The sequence below is a fragment of the Hypanus sabinus genome, chromosome 9, assembly GCF_030144855.1.
Source record: "Hypanus sabinus isolate sHypSab1 chromosome 9, sHypSab1.hap1, whole genome shotgun sequence".
Lineage (NCBI taxonomy): Eukaryota > Metazoa > Chordata > Chondrichthyes > Myliobatiformes > Dasyatidae > Hypanus > Hypanus sabinus.
The window spans coordinates 68815246-68837580 of record NC_082714.1 but is presented as its reverse complement, the minus strand read 5'-3'; the positions used below and the strand labels follow the sequence as shown (position 1 = coordinate 68837580).

General features: G+C 44.5%; 1 protein-coding gene across 1 annotated transcript in view; it reads left to right on the top strand.

Annotated features, from left to right (window-relative positions):
- Nucleotides 1-22335, top strand: part of zdhhc4 (zinc finger DHHC-type palmitoyltransferase 4) — an 80238-nt gene that overhangs the window by 15622 nt on the left and 42281 nt on the right. The window contains exons 2-3 of the mRNA XM_059981141.1: nt 20727-20845; nt 22116-22246. Of these exons, the coding sequence (XP_059837124.1) occupies nt 20727-20845; nt 22116-22246 (250 nt within the window). The remainder of the gene's footprint in view (nt 1-20726; nt 20846-22115; nt 22247-22335) is intronic.

Below are 22335 nucleotides of genomic sequence, written 5' to 3'. Positions count from 1 at the left end.
GCATTCTTCTAGGGTGCATCACAACCTGGTATGGAAGTTGTCCTGTCCAAGACTGGAAGAAGCTGCAGAAGATCGTGAACATAGCCCAGCACATCACACAAACCAATCTTCCATCCTTGGACTCACTTTACACCACACGCTGTCGGAGCAGTGCTGCCAGGATAATCAAGGATAAGTCCCACCCTGCCAATACACTTTTTGTCCCACTTCCCTCTGGGAGAAGGTTCAGGAGCATGAAGATATGTACGGCCAGATTTGGGAACAGCTTCTTTCCAACTGTGATAAGACTGCTGAACGGATCTGGGCCATACCTTCCAAATATTTGGACCTGACTTGCATTACCATACTTTCCCTTTTCTATTTTCTAATTATGATTTATAATTTAAATTTTTATTACATTTACTTCAATTTGTACTTCAGGGAGTGTGAAGCACAGAAACAAATTTCACTGTGATGATTATACGCTCTAGTATCAATTGTTTGGTGACAATAAAGTATTTCTATTTCTAGGTGTCTCTCCAGCCCCCCCCCCCCACAAAGGTAGAGCGTTCCTATGTAACTTTTCTTAAGCCGAAACGACGTAAGAAGAACCATTAATTTATATGGGAAAAATGTTTGTAAATGCGAAAATCCTCTTTGTAATGCAAAAACAGGTTACTAATGTAGGTCTTTTGTAAAAGCGAAATGGCATAAATCAAACATTCGTAAAGTGGGGGACACCTGTACTCCAACAAGATCTGGAGCCATGGACCAAATGAAATCTGATCTGAACATCAATCAGAGAGATACAATTGTTACAAATGAGGAGCAAATCTGATGGACAGAAGGGTCCAGAATCGCCAATGCCCGCCCCTCCCCCCCCCCTTTTTGAGAATTGCAAGATCGCTATTATTTCGGGTCTGAGACCCAGGAAATGAGAGAGGTACACATCATGTCAGTAATGAGAGAGAGAGACGCAGGATCACAGCAAAGGCAGTTGTTATAGACAACGCAGAATACACAACAAGGTGGAATGTCTCCTAACAAAAGCGGAATGGAACCACTGATTACTGCTATTGTCTCTTGGAGAAGGAATTGTGTATTGAGTACTGTACTATTCATTGAAACCCCTCAGGGGACAGCCAGAGTGGTCTGGTTGAGGGATTGCATCATCCAAACCTGATTGACATCTGAGACCCCGTGAGTGAGGATAAAAGACGGGTCTGGGGAACACCCCTTAGACACACCAGGAGAAACGCTAGAAATCCAGTGACAGTGTTTTATAGCGAAAGCCAGTGAGAGCTCGTGTGCGTCCTCCCTTGCCAGGGTGGCAGGCTCATCATGGAAGAACGGTTTAGCTAAAGCAGCAGTCATACTTGAATGGCCACAACAACGAGACTCCGACAGATTGAAATCATAAAGGAAGGTTGGCAAAAACCATAGCGGTAACTGTTCCCATTCTTCTATCTCTCTCTCTCTCCAACAACTGCAACACAGCGACAAACAAACAACGGCAGCCTGTGTGAACTGAAACAAACTTTATATTTCCATCGGACAATTCATTATCCCCTAGACAACGATAGAGCTTATTTCTTATTGATTATTATTATACCCGCACTTTTAGGTTTAGTATTGATGGCGTATATTATCTGTATATTTGCATTGATATTATTTTTGTGTATTTTTACTAATAAATACTGTTAAAAATTGTATCACCAGACTCCAACGGACGCCTCTATCTTTGCTGGTAAGTGACCCAGTTACAGGGTTCACAACACAATCAACATTATCACACAGGTTTCATCACTCAAACAATGATTTAGTCAATTAATAGGACAGTTAAGTGTCCAAGTTATCATGCTTTTGGTGGGTGCCACAGACCTGAGTAAAATTTCACCTTAAAGGTAGTTATACAGCTGTACTAGAATAACTTAAATCAATGGTTCCCAATGTTTTTTGCGTTACTGTCCCCTTGGCTCCTACACCACATCCCCAGCTCCCCTTTTCCAGCCATTACATAAAAAACTATAAAGTATTTTGATTTACAGTGCACAATGAAAGAAAATAGGAACTGCAAATTTAAAGCAGTGACAAATAATTACAAAAATTATTCAAATCTACTGTTTAACCCTTTTTGCTAATGCAATGATGGCTTGGAGATGGGAATTGGCAGGGGTGGGTCAGGGCAGGGAGGTAACCAAAGCATGATTGTACTATGGGTGCATCTCTTTCATAGATGTGAATTGTACATTTGTTATGTACTGCACAAACCTCCTTTGTACTATGCTTTCTTGATTTAAAAATCCAATAAAAATATTGCTGAGAGAAAAAAAAGGTAAAATAAATTTATTTATTTAATTACAGGAAAAAAAACCTCATCTACAATTTTAGAGCATGCATTAGTAGTCCAACTATTCACTACTTCAGTGCTTTTTCACCTTTCAATGAAATGGATTGGTTTGATGCAGTGATATCAGCTTCTCAACATCAGGCTGAATGTCACTCAAGATTCTCAGATCCCCATGTTCAGTAATCTGCAGTCTATTTGGTTGCCTTGAAAGAAGTTGGGTGACTACACTGAAACCACACTCCACTAAATGTGATGTTGGAAAGGTAAAAAAGAACGTCTTGACCTTTTTCCACAGTGCACGATAGTCTTCAAAGATTTCTTTCTGTAACCAAACACCTTGACATGACTCTTTGAACATTGGCTTCAGCTCAAAGTCATTTTGTATTGAAATCAGTTCTTCCTCTATCCTTCCTGTTAATTCTTCATTACAAGTGTTCAGGAATGGATTTATTACCCATTCTGGAATTTGGATCCAGAGAAGATCCTGAAATCTCCCTGACAAGTCTTTATCACAGGTGAGCACAGTATGTATATTTGAAGATCATCAACTTTCTTTCTTTTCCACCTCAGAGAGGTTCAGAGATTGAAAAAGGTCACGATGGCCAATGTTGCAGTTAAATAGAAATGTGGAGATGATTGATTTGACTTTGATAAAATTCACATCATTTCCTTGCAAGCAAAAATTGAAAATTGAGAGTCTGGACCACGGTCCCTGTGTTGCTGCCAACACGATCCGGAGCAGGAGGCTAACAGCATGGATGGCAGGCTTGGTAGAAAGCAGAGAGGCTACAACGCGAGTGAGCCAGCAGAAAATAGAATTTTTTTTAAAAAGGCGTATGGTGTATTGGCCTTCATTAATCATGGAATTGAATTTAGAAGCCAAGAGGTAATGTTGCAGCTGTATAGGACCCTGGTCAGACCCACCTTGGAGTACTGTGCTCAGTTCTGGTCGCCTCACTATAGGAAGGATGTGGAAGCCATAGAAAGGATGCAAAGGAGATTTACAAGGATGTTGCCTGGGTTGGGGAGCATGTAGCAGTGTGCTACATGCAGCGCTACAATAACGACACGGAGTCAGTGAGCTGCAGTTACAAAAAAAGGTTTATTCAAACTTCGTGTCCTCGCTTTAAAGCCTTCCTGATCCCACCCTCCCCGGGCGGGAATGCTGTAGGGGGCGCGTATTCACAGTCCCATCCCACGCACGGGCTTTTCCCTTTGCTGGTGAAGCAGGCTTGGCGCCCTCTTTGGGACCGGCCTCAATGCCGGCGCGTGCCGCTTTGTGAGCTGGTTTGAGTGTGCTGGGAAGTGGGTCGCCACATAACCCAAGAACCGGCGATACACCCCCCAATGTCCACAGTCTGGGCCGGACTCTGTTTGGGAGGTCTGCCTCTGCACCACGGTGCCTGAATCTCGACTGGCTGCGCCAAGTCCACATGGGCCGGTTTGAGTCAGTCCACCATGAAAACCTCCTCTTTCCCCCCAATGTCCAGCACGAATGTGGACCCGTTGTTTCTGATCACCGTAAACGGCCCCTCGTAGGGCCGCTGTAGCGGTGCCCGATGCCCACCCCATCATACAAAACTGAACTTACAGTTTTGCAGGTCTTTGGGTACGCAGGTCGGGTTCTGCCCATCCTGTGAAGTGGGTATGGGGGCCAGGTTACCGAGCCTCTCGTGTAGTCTGCCCAGGACTGCTGCAGGTTTTTCCTCTTGCCCCCTTGGGGCTGGTATGAACTCTCCTGGGACGACCAGGGGTGTGCCGTACACCAACTCGGCGGACGAGGTGTGCAGATCCTCTTTGGGTGCCGTGCGGATTCTGAGCAGGACCCGGGGAGCTCGTCCACCCAGTTAGCTCCTCTCAGGCGGGCCATGAGAACCGACTTCAGGTGACGGTGCAAACGCTCCACCAGGCCGTTCAACTGTGGGTGATAGGCAGTTGTGTGGTGCATCTGTGTCCCCAAAAGACTGGCCATAGCTGACCACAGGCTGGAGGTGAACTGGGCGCCTCTGTCGGAGGTAATGTGGGCCGGTACACCAAAGCGAGATACCCAGGTGGCAATCAGTGCCCGGGTGCAAGATTCGGAGGTGGTGTCGGTGAGTGGGATCGCCTCTGGCCATCTTGTGAACCGGTCCACGATAGTCAGGAGGTGCCGCGCTCCTCACGACACTGGCAGGGGGCCCACGATATCCACATGAATGTGGTCAAAACGCCGGTGGGTGGGGTGGAACTGCTGCAGCAGAGCTTTGGTGTGCCGCAGCACCTTGGCTGTTTGGAAGTACATGCACGTTTTGGCCCATTCACTGACCTGCTTGCGGAGTCTGTGCCAAACGAACCTGTTGGCTACCATCCAGACAGTTGTCCTGATGGAGGGGTGTGCTAAGTTGTGAATGGAGTCGAAAACGCGCCGCAGCCAGGCTGCCAGAATGACGGGGTGGGGTTGGCCGGTGGTGACGTCACAGAGTAGGGTCCTCTCACCTGGGCCTACGGGGAGGTCCTGGAGCTGCAAACTGGAGACTGCTGTCCTGTATCTAGGGATCTCCTCATCTGCCTGCTGTGCCTCCACCAGTGCTTCATAGCATCATAACATCAGTGCTTCATAACATCCAAGCCCTGGGACAGGGCTTGGATGTTAGGGCGGGAGAGGGCGTCCACCATGACATTGTCCTTTCCAGAGACATGCCGGACATCCGTCATGTATTCGGAGATGTAGGACAGATATCTCTGCTGGCGGGATGACCAGGGGTCGGATGCTTTCGTGAACGCAAAGGTAAGCGGTTTGTGGTCTGTGAATGCGGTGAAGGGCCGACCTTTTAAGAAGTACCTGAAATGCTGGATTGCCAGGTATAGCGCCAACAGTTCCCGGTTGAAAGCACTGTATTTGAGCTCGGGTGGTCATAGGTTTGCTGAAAAACGCCAGGGGTTGCCAGCGACCCTCGATGAGTTGTTCCAATACCCCACCGACTGCCGTGTTAGATGCGTCCGCTGTGAGGGCGGTAGGGACGTCCATTCTGGGGTGCACTTGCATCACGGTGTTTGCCAAGGCTTCTTTGGTTTTAATGAAAGCGGCGGCGGACTCCTTGTCCCAGGTAATGTCCTTGCCCAGACCCAACATCAGGGCGAACAAGGGGTGCATGATTCGGGCAGCTGAAGGGAGGAAGCGGTGGTAGAAATTCACCATACCCACAAATTCCTGAAGGCCTTTGTTTGTGTTGGGTCGGGGGAAATGGCGGGCCGCATCTACCTTGGCGGGCAGAGGGGTTGCCCCATCTTTAGTAATCCTGTGGTCCAGGAAGTCGATGGTGTCGAGCCCGAACTGGCATTTGGCCGGGTTGATTGTCAGGCCGTATTCACTCAGTCAGTCAGAATGATGACTGCTGCTGTCTATGATGATGTCATCCAAATAGATGAAAGCGAAGTCCAGGTCACGTCCCACCATGTCCATTAACTGCTGAAACGTCTGTGCAGCATTCTTTAGGCCGAATGGCATGCGGAGGAACTCGAAAAGGCCGAACAGGGTGATGAGTGTCGTTTTGGGGACGTCGTCCGGATGCATCGGGATTTGATGGTATCCCCAGATGAGGTCTACCTTGGAGAAGATCCGTGTGCCGTGCTGGTTTGCTGCAATGTCCTGAATGTGCGGCACAGGGTAGAGGTCCAGTGTTGTAGCCTCGTTCAACCTGCAGTAGTCGCCGCATGGTCTCCAGCCCCCTGTTGCTTTGGACACCATGTGCAGGGGGGAGGCCCATGGGCTGTCAGACCGCCGTATGATCCCCAATTCCTCCATCCTCTTGAACTCCTCCTTCACCAGTCGGAGCTTGTCCAGGGGAAGCCTTCAAGCACGAGCGTGGAGGGGTGGTCCTTGTGTCGGGATGTGGTGCTGTACGCCGTGTCTGGGCATGGCTGCCGTGAACTGCGGTGCCAGAACCAATGGGAAATCCGCCAGAACCCTGGTGAAGTCGTTGTCCGGCAGCGTGATGGAGTCTAAGTGTGGGGCCGGCAACTGGGCTTCATCCAGGGAGAACGTTTGAAAGGTCTCGGCGTGGACCAGTCTCTTCCTTGGCAGATTGACCAGTAGGCTGTGAGCTCACAAAAAATCCGCACCCAGAAACGGTTGGGCTACGGCGGCCAGTGTGAAGTCCCACGTGAACCGGCTGGAGCCGAACTGTAGCTGCACCGTACGGGTGCCATAGGTCCTTACTGTGCTGCCGGTCACGGCCCTCGGGGGGACCTGGTGCCCTGTTGCGGGTGTCGTAACTCGTCGGAGGTAAGACGCTGATCTCAGCTCCGGTGTCGACCAAAAAGCGGCATCCCGACTGCTTGTCCCAGACATACAGGAGGCTATCCCGATGGCCAGCCGCCGTAGCCATCAGCGGCGGCTGGCCTTGGCGTTTCCCGGGAACTTGCAGGGTGGGCTACAGCGGTGGGCTTCTGTGTCCCACCGCTGGTAGTAGATGCACCATTGTTCGTTGGGCTCCTCACCCCTGCCTCTGGGGTTAGCGGGCTCTGTGGCCGGACCTGGTCTGGTTTGCTGCTGGGAGTGTGGCCTAGTGATCTGTGCGACAGACGCCCCACTCACCACCTTGGCTTTCCACAGCAAGTCCGCCCGGGCCGCCACCTTCCAGGGGGTCGCTGAAATCCGCGTTGGACAGCAGCAGGTGTATGTCCTCGGGCAGCTGCTCTAGGAATGCCTGCTCAAACATGAGGCAGGGCTTGTGTCCTCCGGCCAGGGACAGCATCTCGTTCATCAAAGCCGACAGTGGTCTGTCTCCCAAACCATCCAGGTGCAGTAAGTGGGCAGCCCACTCGCGCCGGGAGAGTCCGAAAGTCCTTATGAGCAGGGCTTTGAATTCTGTGTATTTGTATGAACTACTCAACCTGGGCGGCTGTCTCCTAGTCGAGGGAACTCACCACGTAGTAGTAACGTGTGGCAACCGAGGTTATCTGCCGAATGTGGAATTGGGCTTCTGCTTGCTGGAACCACAGGTGAGGTAGCAGCATCCAGAAGCTTGGCAGTTTCAATGAAACTGCATGAACAGATGCGGCGTCATTCATCTCCAGTCCAAATATCTTTTGGGTCGTCGGGGTCACCAATTGTAGCGGAGTGCTACACGCAGCACTGCAATAACTACACGGAGTCGGTGAGCTGCAGTTACAAAAAAAGATTTATTCGAACTTCGCGGCTTCACTTTAAAGGCTTCCTGATCTCGCCCTCCCCGGGCGGGAATGCTGTATTCACAGCCCAATCCCGCGTGCGGGCTTTTCCCCTTGCTGGTGAAGCAGGCTTGGCGCCCTCTTTGGGACCTGCCTCAATGCCGGCGCGCACCGCTTTGTGAGCCAGTTCGAGTGTGCTGGGAAGTGGGTTGCCACAGGCATGCCTTATGAGAACAGGTTGAGTTAACTCGGTCTTTTCTTCTTGGAGCGACGGAGGATGAGAGGTGACCTGATAGAGATGTATAAGATGATGAGAGGCACTGATTGTGTGGATAGTCAGAGACTTTTTCCCAGGGCTGAAATGGTTGCCACAATAGGACACAGGGTTAAGGTGCTGGGAAGTAGATACAGGGGAGATCTCATGGATAAGTTTTTTATGCAGAGGGTGGTGAGTGCGTGGAATGGGCTGCCGGCAATGGCGGTGGAGGCGGATATGATAGGGTCTTTTAAGAGACATTTGGATAGGTACATGGAGCTTAGAAAAATAGAGGGCTATAGGTAAACCCTGTAATTTCTAAGGTAGGGACAGGTTCAGCAAAACTTTGTGGGCCAAAGGGCCTGTAGGTTTTCTATGTCTCTATAAATTGGAAACAGATGTTCTCAGGGAAACATACGGAAGAAATGTGACAAATGTTCAGGGGTTGAGTGGAGTTCTGCATAGGTATATTCCAAGTAGACAGAAATGATGGGAGGGTACAGGAACCGTGGTGTACAAAGGCTGTTGTAAATCTAGTTAAGAAGAAAAGAAGACCTTACGAAAGGTTCAAAAAGTTAGGTAATGATAGAAATCTTGAATATTATAAGGCTAGCAGGAAGGAGCTTAAGAATGAAATTAGAAGAGCCAGAAGGGGCCATGAGAAGGCCTTAGCGGACAGGATTAAGGAAATCCCCAAGGCATTCTACAAGTATGTGAAGGCCAAGAGGATAAGATGTGAGAGAACAGGACCAAATAAGTGTGACAGTGGAAAAGTGTCTATGGAACTGGTGGAGATAGCAGAGGTACTTAATGAATACTTTGCTTCAGTATCTACTACGGAAAAGGATCTTGGCGATTGTGGGATGACTTACACTGGACTGAAAAGCTTGAGCATGTAGATATTAAGAAAGAGGATGTGCTGGAGCTTTTGCAAAGCATCAAGTTCAATAAGTCACTGGGACCAGACAAGATGTACTCCAGGCTACTGTGGGAGGTGAGGGAAGAGATTGCTGAGCCTCTGGCAATTATCTTTGCATCATCAATGGGGACAGGAGAGGTTCTAGAGGATTGGAGGGGTTGCAGATGTTGTTCTCTTACTCAAGAAAGGGAGTAGAGATAACCAGGAAATTACAGACCAGTGAGACTTACTTCAGTGGTTGGTAAGTATATGGAGAAGATCCTGAGAGGCAGGATTTATGAACACTTGGAGAGGCAGAATAGTCAACATGGCTTTGTCAAAGGCAGGTCATCCCTAACGAACCTGATTGAATTTTTTGAGGATGTGACTAAATACATTGATGAAGGTAGAGCAGTAGATGTAGTGTATATGGATTTCAACAAGGCATTCAGTAGGTACCCCATGCAAGGCTTATTGAGAAAGTAAGGAGGCATGGGATCCAAGGGGACGTTACTTTGTGGACCCAGAACTGGCTTGCCCACAGAAGGCAAAAAGTGGTTGTAGACAGATCATATTCCACATGGAGTTTGGTGACCAGTGGTGTGCCTCAGGGATCTGTTCTGGGACCCCTACTATTCGTGATTTTTATAAATGACCTGGATGAGGAGGTGGAGGGATGGGTTAGTAAATTTGCTGATGACATAAAGGTTGGGGGTGTTGTGGATAGTGTGGAGGGTTGTCAGAGGTTACAGCAGGACATTGATAGGATGCAAAACTGGGCTGAGAAGTGCCAAAAGGAGTTCAACCCAGATAAGTGTGAGGTGGCTCATTCAGGTAGGTCAAATATGATGGCAGAATATAGTATTAATGGTAAGACTCTCAGCAGTGTGGAGGATCAGAGAGATCTTGGGGTCCAAGTCCATAGGACACTCAAAGCTGCTGCACAGGTTGACTCTGTGGTTAAGAAGGCATACAGAGCATTGGTCTTCATTAATCTTGGGAGGTAATGTTACTGCTATATAGGATCCTAGTAAGACCCCATCTAGAGTACTGTGCTCAGTTCTGGTTGCCTCACTACATGAAGGATGTGGAAACCATAGAAAGGGTGCAGAGGAGATTTACAAGGATATTGCCTGGATTGGGGAGCATGCCTTATGAGAATAGGTTGAGTGAACTCGGCCTTTTCTCTTTGGAGCAATGGAAGATGAGAGGTGAACTGACAGAGGTGTATAAGATGATGAGAGGCATTGATCGTGTGGATAGTCAGAAGCTTTTTCCCAGGGCTGAAATGGCTAACACGAGAGGGCACAGTTTTAAGGTGCTCGGAATTAGGCACAGAGGAGATGTTGGGGTAAGTTTTTTACGCAGGGAGTGGTGAGTGCATGAAATGGGCTGCTGGCGAGGTGATGGAGGCGGATATGATAGGGTCTTTTAAGAGACTCCTGGATAGGTACTTGGGGCTTAGAAAAATAGAGGGCTATGGGGTTATTTGCAAAGTGTTACATATCCCTTGCGATATCAATTTCCTTTCCATTTAACACTCTAGTTCTCCCCATGTTCATTGCAAAATGAACTTACTGTTCTTAAAAATACTTAAGAGGATGTCCTGCAACACCTTGCCAACCCAAGGACAACAGAGATGACTGAGGGTCTCTCACAGCCTATAAAGCTCCTGGGTCATGCTCCAATGCGCAGCCTGAAATTACTTCCAGGATCACGGTGCACATTCTGGAGGTTTCTAAGAGAATCGTGGTCTAGCAAGAGATGAGGTGATTATGTGATCTTTGTAATCAATTATGAGGGACTGTGATCAAATGCTTATAGTAAGTAATTTATTTTTTAAATTAAACCTATAATTCCTCAGCTGCCCACTTGCTACCAAGCACCCTCTCCACTGACCCCGTTATCTTTATTACCCCCTTAGAAACTCTTCCTGCCCCTAATGAGGGGTGATATCACCCACTTCGGAAACTACTGAGAAATGGAGATGCAGTTAAGTCTGGAAAGCAATGTAGTTTCATATGGCAGGTGTTTTTCTCTTCACATTTCTAATTGGTTTTTGTCATGTTGAAGTGTGGCCCAGGAGGAACAGGAGCAGGGTTGGATCAATCTTCACAGACATTCCAACATGAGTGACCCGAGTTGGCATCATCTCATGGAGTCCTTTAAGTTTGCAGGCCTCCACATGACATCAACATGTTGATCCAGGTCCTGGAGGTGGAAGGCAGTAGGCTGAATTGATTGCAGAAAACATTAGGACAAAACCAAAATATGTTTGTATCTCATCCACTCAAAAGTTCATCTTTATCTTTTGCACTTTACTGTTTGATTCCATGACATGTTCAAATTAGACACCATTCACCAGCCAGTCGTGTAGGGATTCCAGAGCTTTGACCTAATATGTTAGCTGTAGGATTATTTTAGCCCTATCTTTAGCATGGTATTCCCAATATTTAGTATGCATACATTACAGCTTAGAGGCAGAAAGTAATACAGCATGGAAACAGGTCCTTTGGCCAACCTGCCCATGCTGACCATGGTACGCAACAAACTAATCCTATATCCCACTAGTTCTTCCTATTCATGTACTTATCTAAGTGTCTTTCCAAGGTTGTTATTATAACTACCTCAACCACTTTCCCTGTTGGCTTATTCCATATATGCACTGCCCTCTGCATGAAAAAGTTTCTGCTCAAGTTCATTTTAAATCTTTGACTTCTCACCTTAAACCAATGCCTCATCTTCCCTGAGAAAAAGATCACGTATATTCATTGTAGCTATGCCCTTATAATTTTATATATTTCTATAAGGTCACCCATCAATTTTCTATGCTCCACAGAATAAAGTCTTATCCGTCCAACCTTTCTCTATTTAAGTACTGGTAACATCCTTGTAAATCTTCCCTACATTTTCTCCAGTTTAACGATATCTTTCCCATAATAGGGCAACAGAAACACTATTCTGAATCTATCTACTCAGTAGGATGGTGGTGCCATACCAGAAGTGAAGAGTACTGTGTGAGTAATAACTCCTACAATGCTGTCCTGGACAGGTGCGACTAACATGGACACACAGTCATGGTACACAGTTTGACAAAGATAAATTTTCACCTCCAATTGTTTCCTTTATTTCTTGCCATATATCCAGCTTAATATAACTGCAAAAAGTCAACTAGCCCAACTGATGTTGCCTACCAAGACATTTTAGGTGAGGACCAACTAAATCTCTTACCCAGATACTCCGATTCTTTGCTAATGTCAGTGCTTCTTTAAAATATTGTTCATTGTAGAGTAATGAAGATAGTAATCAGTAGAAGTCTGCATATCCATTGATCTAGTATGAGATTTCATGATATTCAGAATCATCACTGAGGACTGTTAGGGCCACTTCTTCCAGCTATACACTATTGGTTGGTGCTGTTCATTCTGGAGATTTTGTCCTGATGGTTTAAGGAATACACAGGAGTGACAATGATTGAATTTGCAATATTTCGTTGAAAGATATGATCCTGCATGTATGATGAGTCAGCAGAACAACTCTCCTAATTATTACAGATTCCCACAATCAAATGAATTGGTTTTCAATCCATCATGAGTGAAACTGGTACCTATTTCAATGTCAGGATCTCCATTCAGTTCTATATTTTGTTGTATTCATATAATTGAATAGGTTGTTAAGTCATTTTTCTGTAGAGTTAAAAGCCAACCATATTGTAGCTGCATCCTAACCCACATATAGACCAGCCGAAGTAGGGTTGTAGATTTCCTAACTTAAAGGTATTAGTGAAATTAGTTTTAGGTTCATCATTACGAATGTTTCCATTAATAATACTAAATTTTCATGCAGTTGTAATTAATAAACTGAATTGAAATATACATTTATCCTAATGACACTTGCACTTCTTTTGATAGACTATTCAATTACTATCCAATAAATTAAACACTATACTGCCAAATCAGAAAAAGAATCACGTTTATTTTCACTGTACTATATAACATAAAACTTGTGAACTTACAGCAGCATTAAAATGCAACATTTTATGGATGCCACATTCTTGAAACATTGCTTCTTGTAGATGTTCTTGATGGGAGGAAGGGTTGTGCCCATATGGAGATGACTAAATCTACAACCTACTGTAGCCTCTTGCGAATTGCAGCCTCCATACCACGCTGTGATGCAACCTGACAGAAAGCTGTCCAGTGTACATCTATAGAAATTTGCAAATCTTTGGTGACATACAAAATCTCCTCAAACTCCAAATGCCTTCTTTATTACTACATCAATGTGTTGGACCTAGGACAGAATCTTCATGTTGTTGATACCCAGGAATTTAAAGTTATTCCCCACAATGAGGACTGGTGTGTGCTCTCCCAGCTTCCCCTCCTGAAGTCTACAATCAATTTCTTAGTCTTGTTGACATTGAGTGCAAGGTTGTTGTTACAGTATCACTCAACCAGTCAATCTATCTCACTCCTGGATACCTCCTAGTTGCAATCTGTAATTTTACCAGCACAGTGGCATCATCCGCAAACTTACAAATGTTGTTTGAGATGTGCTTAGCCACACAATCATGAGTGTAGGCATTCTTGCGATGTGCCTGTGTTGATTTCCTGTAAGGAAATGTTTTCACCAAATAATGCTAACTGTAATCTCCTGATGAGGAAGTCAATGATTCAGTTGCAGGTGGTCCAGATTCAGAAGCCTGGTGATAATGTCCAGTACACACTTCAAGTACACATACATACAGGAATGTGTTGATACAATTAAACTACTTGAAAGAATTTCTCCAGCACATTGTGCACAGACACAACACATTTCCCCATAGTCATTTCCATAGTTATCAGAAACATTTTATAAAAGTCCACTCACCCTTGCTCTAATCCACAAAACACGTTAAACCCATTCAGTATCACACTAACACTGTCTAAAATAACAAACATCCTTCACAGCTTTCCATATAACTCAAATTACCCCTCACTGAGCATGACATAGCTAATCTACAAATGTCTATACTAATGTATCACAGTTTAAATAGAATGCATTGAAAGCATTTCGATGTAATACAAACGTACCTACCCTTTATACAGCTACCAGCTGGACCTGAAACAACCAGAACATTGAACAATATCTGGAAAATCATCTCCCAATGTTCAAAGGGCTTGAAGATCAATTACAGACTCAGCAGGCTGTAAGAGTGCCTGCTGCAAACTTAATCTGGTTTCGGTAACATTATAGGCCATTCAATTAAGGCAAGATCCCACATAATGAAGTCTGATAAATGACCTGATACAGTCACTAATCCACCTGCTGAATGAACAGTCTCCACTAGATCCCAGTATTAAAAATCAAAATAGACCCAACAGACCTTTCAATACCCAACCAGGGCCTGCCTCACTATGTAGTATCCTCAAAAACCTGAAGGGTAGATCCTAGCTGTGGTTAGCTCAGTTTCTTTCATCTTAACTGTGGTTTACTTCATTTTTGTCAGCATGGGAAATTATTCTTAGAATCCATCCAAGGAATTCTGTTCATTATTTACTTTGAAGTCCACTTCTCTGTCCCTTTTAGACCATTTCACTTTAGAAATAAGAGCTGTCCCTTGAAATCTCTATTCATAGCTCATCAGTCTAAGCCCTAGAGTCAATTTTCAGAAGGTACTCCTTTGAATAAATTTCAGATTTCCTCATGTTTTCATAATATCTAGTGTGGCCTCATTGTATTTAAAGATAAGTTTAAATTCCACTGATTTTTTTTTTTAAGAATCAGTCATACAGCACAGTATGTCCATGCTAACCATGTATTTGCTAACCATGTATTTCTCTATACCATGTATATGTCCATGTATTTCTCTATACCAATCCCAAGTACCCACATTTCAATTTGTAGCTTTCAGTGCCTTGGAGAATCAAATGCTTATATCATGCTTCTTAAATGTTGTAAGAATATCTTTTTATTGTGCTGAATCAGATCCAGTGTAATAATTATTTTGTTCTCCTTTACCCTGTGTACAGGAAATAACATTAAACAATCTTGAATCTTTTAAGTATCACCTTCTTGCAAATATCATCCCCTCATGCATTTTTTTTTCATTTACTGTACCTAGTATAGTAAATGGCTGTAGTGTTATTCATACCAGATGTTGGAATTCTAGGAGACCCAGGGTCTCCCAAGGAACTACATCTGCGTGAAGTGTATCCAGCTGCAGCTCCTTCACAACTATGTTAGGCATCTGGAGCAACAGCTGGATGACCTACAGCTTTGTACGGGAGAGTGAGGAGATAATCAATCAGAGTTATAGGGAAGTCGTCACCCCAAAGTTTCAGGAGGCGAGTAGCTGGGTAACTGTTAGGAAAAATGAAAATGTGAATAGGCAGTTAGTGCAGAACATTCCTCTCTATAATAAGTATTTTTGATACTGTTGTGGGGGATGACCTCCCAGAGGATTGCTACGGAGACTGGGTTTCTGGCACTGAGCACAGGTCTGTGGTGCAGAAGGGAAAGATGGAGAAGAGGGGAGCAATAGTGACAGAAGACTCAATAGTCAGGGGAACAGACAGGAGATTCTGTGGACGTGAACAGGACACCTGAATGGTATGTTGCCTCCCTAGTGCCAGGGTTAGGGACATCTCAGATTGCATCCACAGCATTTTGGAGGGAGGAAAAGCAGCCAGATGTCTTGGTACACATTGGTACCAATAACACAGGAAGGAAAAGGAAGGATTGCCGAACATTATGTGGATTTTCTGGTGTAGTCTGTTTTGTCATGTGTTTTTGTGATATCATTCTGGAGGAACGTTGTCTCATTTTTTAACTGCATTGCATTTGTGGTTTCTAAATGACAATAAACTGAAACTGAATCTGAATCTGAAAGAGGTCCTGATAAGAGAAGTTAGAGAGCTAGGAAGAAAACTAAGAAGCAGAACCTCCAGGCTCCTGTAATTTCTGGATTGCTGACTGTGCCACATGCCAGTGAGGGTACAAACAGGATGATATGGCAGATTAATGTGTGGCTGAGAAGCTGGTTCAGAGGGTTCTTGGATCATAGCAATCTCTTCAGTGGGAGGTATGATCTATTCAAAAGGGATGGGTTGCACCTGACCCGAGGAGGACCAATATTCTCGTGGCAGTTTTGTTTAAGCTGTCAGGAAGATTTAAATTAATTTGGCAGGGGGCTGGGAACCAAAGTGAAGGGACTCAGGATAGGACAGATGGTTAAAAAAAAAGGTAAGATAACATGCAGTCAGACTGTCAGAAAGGGCAGGAAGGTCAGGAAGGGAAGGATAGGACAAAATTGCAGCAAGCAGGGTGAGTATCAGTGTATTTGGGATGTAGCATCAAAAAGGGTAGCAAATAGAGTACTCAGTGTAATATTTCAATGCACTAAGTATAAAAAAATAAGGTGGATGATCTTGTTGCACTATTATAGATTGTCAGGTATGATGGTGTGGCCATCACTAAACCGTGCCTGAAGGATGGTTGTAGTTGGGAGCTGAATAGCCAAGGTTACATGTTGTATCAGAGGGATAGGAAGGTAAGCAGATGGGATAGCATGGCTCTACTGTAAAGAATGGCATCAAATCAGTAAAAAGATGTGTGATAGGATTGGAAGATGTTGAATACTCATGGGTTGACTTAAGAAACTGCAAGTGTAAAACAACCCTACTGGGAGTTATATATAGGCCTCCCAACAGTGGCTAGGAAGTGGATCACAAATAACAACAAGAAGTAGAAAAGACATGTCAAAAGGGCAATGTTATGATAGTCATGGGTGATTTCAACATGCAGGTTGGTAATGGATCTCAAGACAGTGAATTTGTTGAATGTCTATGAGATATCTTTATAGAACAGTTTGTCATTGAACCTACTAGGGGATCAGCTCTATTGGATTGGGTGTTATGTAATGAACCGAAGGTGATTAGGGAGCTTAAGGTAAAAGAACCCCTTAGGGGCAGTAATCACGATATAATTGAATTCAACTTGGAATTTGATAGAGAGAAAGTAAAGTATGATGTAGCAGTATTCCAGTGGAGTAAAGGAAATACAGTGGCATGAGTGAGGTGTTGGCCAAGATGAGTTGAGGGAGGTGCTGGCAGGGTTGTCAGCAGAGGAGCAATGGTGTGAGGTTCTGGGAAAAATAAGGAAGGTGCAGCATAGATGAATTCCAAAAGAACAAAGAAATACACAAATGGCAAAATAGTACAACCATAGCTGAGAATGGAAGTCAAAGCTAATATACAAGCAAAGGAGAGCACATACCACAAAGCAAAAATTAGTGGGAAGATGGAGGATTGAGAAGCTCTTCATAACTACAGAGAGGAACTAAAAAAGCCATTAGGGAGGAAAAGATGAAATTTGAAAGCAAGCTAGCAAACAATATCAAGGAGGATAGGAAAAGCTTCTTCAAGTGTGTAAAAAATAAGAGAGGTGAGACTGAATATACGACCATCAGAAAATGTGGCCAGAGAAATAACAATGGGGGACAAGGACACGGCAGATGAACTAAATGAGTATTTTGCATCAGTCTGCATCAGTGTGCCAGATGTTGAAGGGTATGAGGGAAGAGAAGTGAGTCCAGTTACTTTTACAAGGGAGAAGACTCTCAAAAAGCTGAAAGACCTAAGGGTACATAAGTCACCCGGGCCAAATGAACTGTGCCCTAGGGTTTTGAAAGAGGTAGCAGTAGAGATCATAGAGGCATTAGTAATGATCTTTCAAAAATCATTGAAAATCGTGGTGCCAGAGGACTGAAAAGTTGCAAATGTTACTCTACTCTTTAAGAGAGGAAGGCAGCAGAAAGGAAATCATACACCAGTTAGCCTGACCTCAGTGGCTGGGAAGATGTTGGGAGTCAATTGTTAAGGATGAGGTTATGAAGTACTTGGTGACACAGGACAAGATAGGACAAAGCATGGTTTCCTTAAGAGAAAATCTTCCCTGATGAACCTGTTGGAATTCTTTGAAATAATTACAAGTAGGATAGATAAAGGGGAAACAGTGGATGTTGTAGATTTGGACTTTCAGAAGGCCTTTGACAAGGTGCCACACATGAGGCTGCTTACCAAGTTAAGAGCCCATGGTATTACAAGAAAGTTACTGGTATGCTTAGAGCATTGTCTGATTGGTAGAAGGCAGTGAGTGGGAATAAAAGGATCCTTTTCTGGTTGGCTGCCGTGACTAGTGGTGTTCCACAGGGGTCGGTTTTGGGATCACTTCTTTTTATGCTGTATATCAATGATTTAGATATGGCTTTGTTGTCACGTTTGCAGATGATATGAAGGTTGGTGGAGGGATGGGTAGCATTGAGGAAACGGGCTGCAGAAGGACTTAAGACAGATTAGGAGAATGGGCAAGAAAGTGGCAAATGAAATACAATATTGGAAATACATGGGGATGCACTTTGGTAGAAGAAACAAATGTGCAGATTATTTTCTAAGTAGAGAGGAAATCTGAAAATCTGAGATGCAAAGGAACTTGGGAGTCCTTATGCAGAACACCCTAAAAGTTATCTTTCAAGTAGAGTTGGTGGTGAGGAAGGCAAATGCAAAATTGGCATTCATTTCAAGAGGTCTAGAGTACAAGAGCAGGGATGTGATGCTCAGGCTTTGTAAGGTACTGATGAGGCCTCACCTTGAGTATTGTGAACAGTTTTGGGCTCCTCATCTAAGAAAAGATGTGCTGACATTCGGTTCAAAGGAATTTCACAAGGATGATTCTGGGAAAGAAAGGGTTATCATATGAGGAACATTTGATAGCTCTGAGTCTGTACTCGCTGGAGTTTTGAATGTTGAAGGGCAGAGACATGGTATATGTGGACAGGATGTTTCCCATGGTATGGAAGTCTAAGACAAGAGAACACCGCCTCAGGATAGAGGGACGTCCATCGAGAACAAAGATGCAGAGAAATTTCTGCCAGAGCGGCGAACTTGTGGAATTTATTATCACAGACAGCTGTGGGGGCCAGGTCATTATGTGTATTTAAGGCAGAGATTGATAGGGTCTTGATCAGCATCAAAGTTTACGTGGAGAAGGTCAGAGAGTGGGGCTGAGGAGGGAAAAAAAAGTATCAGCCATGATTCAACGAAGGAGCAGATTCATTGGCCTAAATGGCCAGATGATAATTCAAATAATTCAGATAATTCAAATGGCCTAATTCTGCTCCTAAGTCTTGTGTAGCTTAGTCCAAATTCTGATTGTTCTTTGTATGAAAGTATTAATTTCAGATCCCCTCTAAATCTCCTACTGTCTAACCTTACATCTATTCCTTCTTGTTTTAAACACCCCCATTGTGGGAGAAAAAGATCCGCACTATATACTCAAGCAATACACACAAAATACTGGTGGAATGCAGCAGGCCAGGCAGCATCTATAGGAAGAAGTACAGTTGACATTTCGAGCCGAGACCCTTCATCAGGACTAACTGAAAGAAGAGATAGTAAGAGATTTGAAAGTGGGAGGGGAAGGGGGAGATCTGAAATGATAGGAGAAGACAGGAGGGGGAGGGATGAAGCTAAGAGCTGGGAAGTTGATAGGCAAAAGGGATACAGAGCTGGAGAAGGGAAAGGATCATGGGACAGGAGGCCTAGGGAGAGAAGAGCACCAGAGGGAGATGGAGAGCAGGCAAGGAGTGATTGCGAGAGGAACAGAGAGAAAAAAGAGAAAAGGGAAAAAAAAAGGAAATAAATAAATAAATAAATAAATAAGTGGATAAATGGGCAGAGAGATAGATAGATAGATAAGTAAGGGATGGGGCAAGAAGGGGAGAGGGGCATTAATAGAAGTTAGAGAAACCAATGTTCATGCCATCAGGTTGGAGGCTACCTAGATGGAATACAAGGTGTTGTTCCTCCAACCTGAGTGTGGCTTCATCTCTGCCTCTTACCCTTCTTACCCAATCCCGTATTTATTTATTTACCTATCTATCTATTCTCTCTCTGTCCCTCTCATAATCACTCCTTGCCTGCTCTCCATCTCCCTCTGGTGCTCCCCTCCACCGTTCTTTCTCCCTAGTCCTCCCGTAGCATGATCCTCTCCCTTCATGATCCTTTTTGCCAATCAACTTCCCAGCTTTTAGCTTCATCCCTCCCCCTCCTGTCTTCTTCTATCATTTCGGATCTCCCCCTCCCCCCTCTCAAATCTCTTACTATATCTTCTTTCAGTTAGTCCTGATGAAGGGTCTCAGCTCAAGACATCTACTGTACTTCTTCCTATAGATGCTGCCTGGCCTGCTGCAATCCACCAGCATTTTGTGTGTTGCTTGAATTTCCAGCATCTGAAGATTTCCTCGTGTTTGTGTTTTTAAATGACACTATATACTATATAAATATCTATATACTATAGACACTATATACTATGACATCCTATTCCCCACTTAATCTTGTGTACGTTAACCAGGTCCCCCACAGCCTCCTCAATGAGAAAACAAACCCAGCATATCCAGACTCTACTGAAACTGTAAAGTCCTTTGGTACAGGAATGATGGTGGCTTATTTCAAACAGCAGCCTGCATGGGTGAAGTGTTGAAGATGTCTGCAAAGACGTGGACCTGGGATGTTGTCTGGCCCTGCAGCCTTACGAAGATCGACTCTCTGCACAGTCTTATCCCAAAACATCAGCCACCCTCTCTGTTGTCACAGCTGATTTTCTACTTTGTCTCTGTCTGGGTGGCCCAGCAAAATAAGTATACGATGCTCATATTATTGGACACTGCATGATCTTGTCTTTTATCAGTAACCAAATCCTAACTTGATTAGCGAGCTTATCCTTTTTGTTTTTGTGTATCAGTTGCTCAGATGAACTTCCCAGTAATGTATCCCATGCCCTAACTCTATTCCGTGAGTGAGTATGGACCCTGCCACATAACTCTTTATTAGCCACGCGTAGAGGCTCACATAATCTATGTTTTAAAAGTCCCTCAAGTACACGTCTTACGTATCTTCCGGAATTATAAAGACGCTGATGTTTTTTCTCAACCAGAGCAAGTTCAATTATCATAGCGCAGATCCCCTTAAACAGTAGGTGGCGCGGGGCATAAATTAGCCGCTGTGGTTACCTCTTACGTGAGGCTCCATCAAGCACTAGGCCCCGTTGCCTAGTAACCGCTGGAGGCGCCGCGCAAGCGCTGATATTCGACAGCCTGACGGCAAGAATTTTGCAACAGCCAATCGCCAGTTGCAGGGAGGTCACGTGTATTCGGCCTACGGGCCACCGGCTGGTGAGTAATTAGTGAGGGATGTGTTATGGAGTCGGAGTATTGGTGGAGAGAGGAGTAGGATGCTTTCTACTGCGCTTCTGTCGTGAGTACTGGTGTTCATAGTGAACGGTAGAACAGGCTTGAGGGGCCGAGTGGTCTATTCCTGTTTCCTTGTGTTAAGGAGAAGGGAAAACGGTGAGGGAAAAGTGGCACAAGTGGGTTATATTTATATTTATTTTTCTCCAACTCCTATTCTCGGCATTCCTCTTACATTCATACCCCAATTGTTAGTGTATACAAAGTCATGATTGCCGGCACCAAACTCTGTGGGACAGTACTGACCGCAAGCTTCCTCCCCTGCCTTATATTACTAAGCCAATCTTGGATCTAATTTGCCATCTTGCCTGCAATCCCCTTGCCTTTTCAACCAACCCTCCATGAGCAACAGTGACAAGGTCCTTGTTGAAGAATCAGGTTTAATATCACCGGCAGATGTAGTGAAATTGGTTAACAGTGGCAGCAGTACAAATGCAATACATAATATAGAAAAATAAGTAAATAAGTTAATCTAGTGTATATATGTGTATGGTAAATAGTTAAATTAAAAACAAAATCGTATATAAAAATAGAGAGATAGTGTTCATGGGTTCAATGTTTATTTAGGAATTGGATGGCAGAGGGGAAAAAACTGTTCCTGAGTTGCTGAGTAGCCTCCATGCTTCTGTACCTCCTACCTGATGGTAACAGTGAGAAGAGAGCACGTCCTGGGTGATGGGGTTCCTTAATAATGAACTCCACTTTTCTGAGACATTGCTCTTTGAATGCAAAGGAGGCTGATATCCCAAGATGGAGCTGACTAATTCAACAAGACCCATGTAGATAACATCAAACACACTGCCCTTTGTTAATTCAAAAGCTCACTCACATGAAGGGTTTCGGCCCGAAATGTCGTCACTACCTCCTCCCATAAATGCTGTCTGGCCTGCTGAGTTCTGCCAGCAGTTTGTGTTTTAATTATACAAAATCTCCAGCAAGGACAGCATTGTAAGCAAATTCTTTTCAGACTCTAGTACTATCACTTGCAAAATCAGAGCCACATACTGGAATGAAGACATCCAGTGAACAACGTTTCTTTGCAATTCCTGACTTAATCCTCTCCTGGGTTTGACTCTAAGCCAGTAGTCCAATATTGGGAAGCACTAGTAAAACGCAATGGTAAAATTAGCTGCACTTATGCAGTTTGTTGTGCTGTATGGATCTGAGGCAGCAATGAGATCTTTTTATTTTTCAGGCAAAGAGATGGATTTCCTCATTCTCTTCCTCATTTACTTAGCCTTTTCCCTTTCCTGCATGTTAGTTGCCATCAAGTTTTCAAGGCAAAGTCAGGAGTGCTTTGTAAGTATCTCCCACCGTGTAACTCAGGTAAATGCATTTTAATAAAAATCATTAAATGTCTATATTGAATCATCACAGTTAAAAATTTGGTCAGACTTCAGCGCCAAAAGGCAATA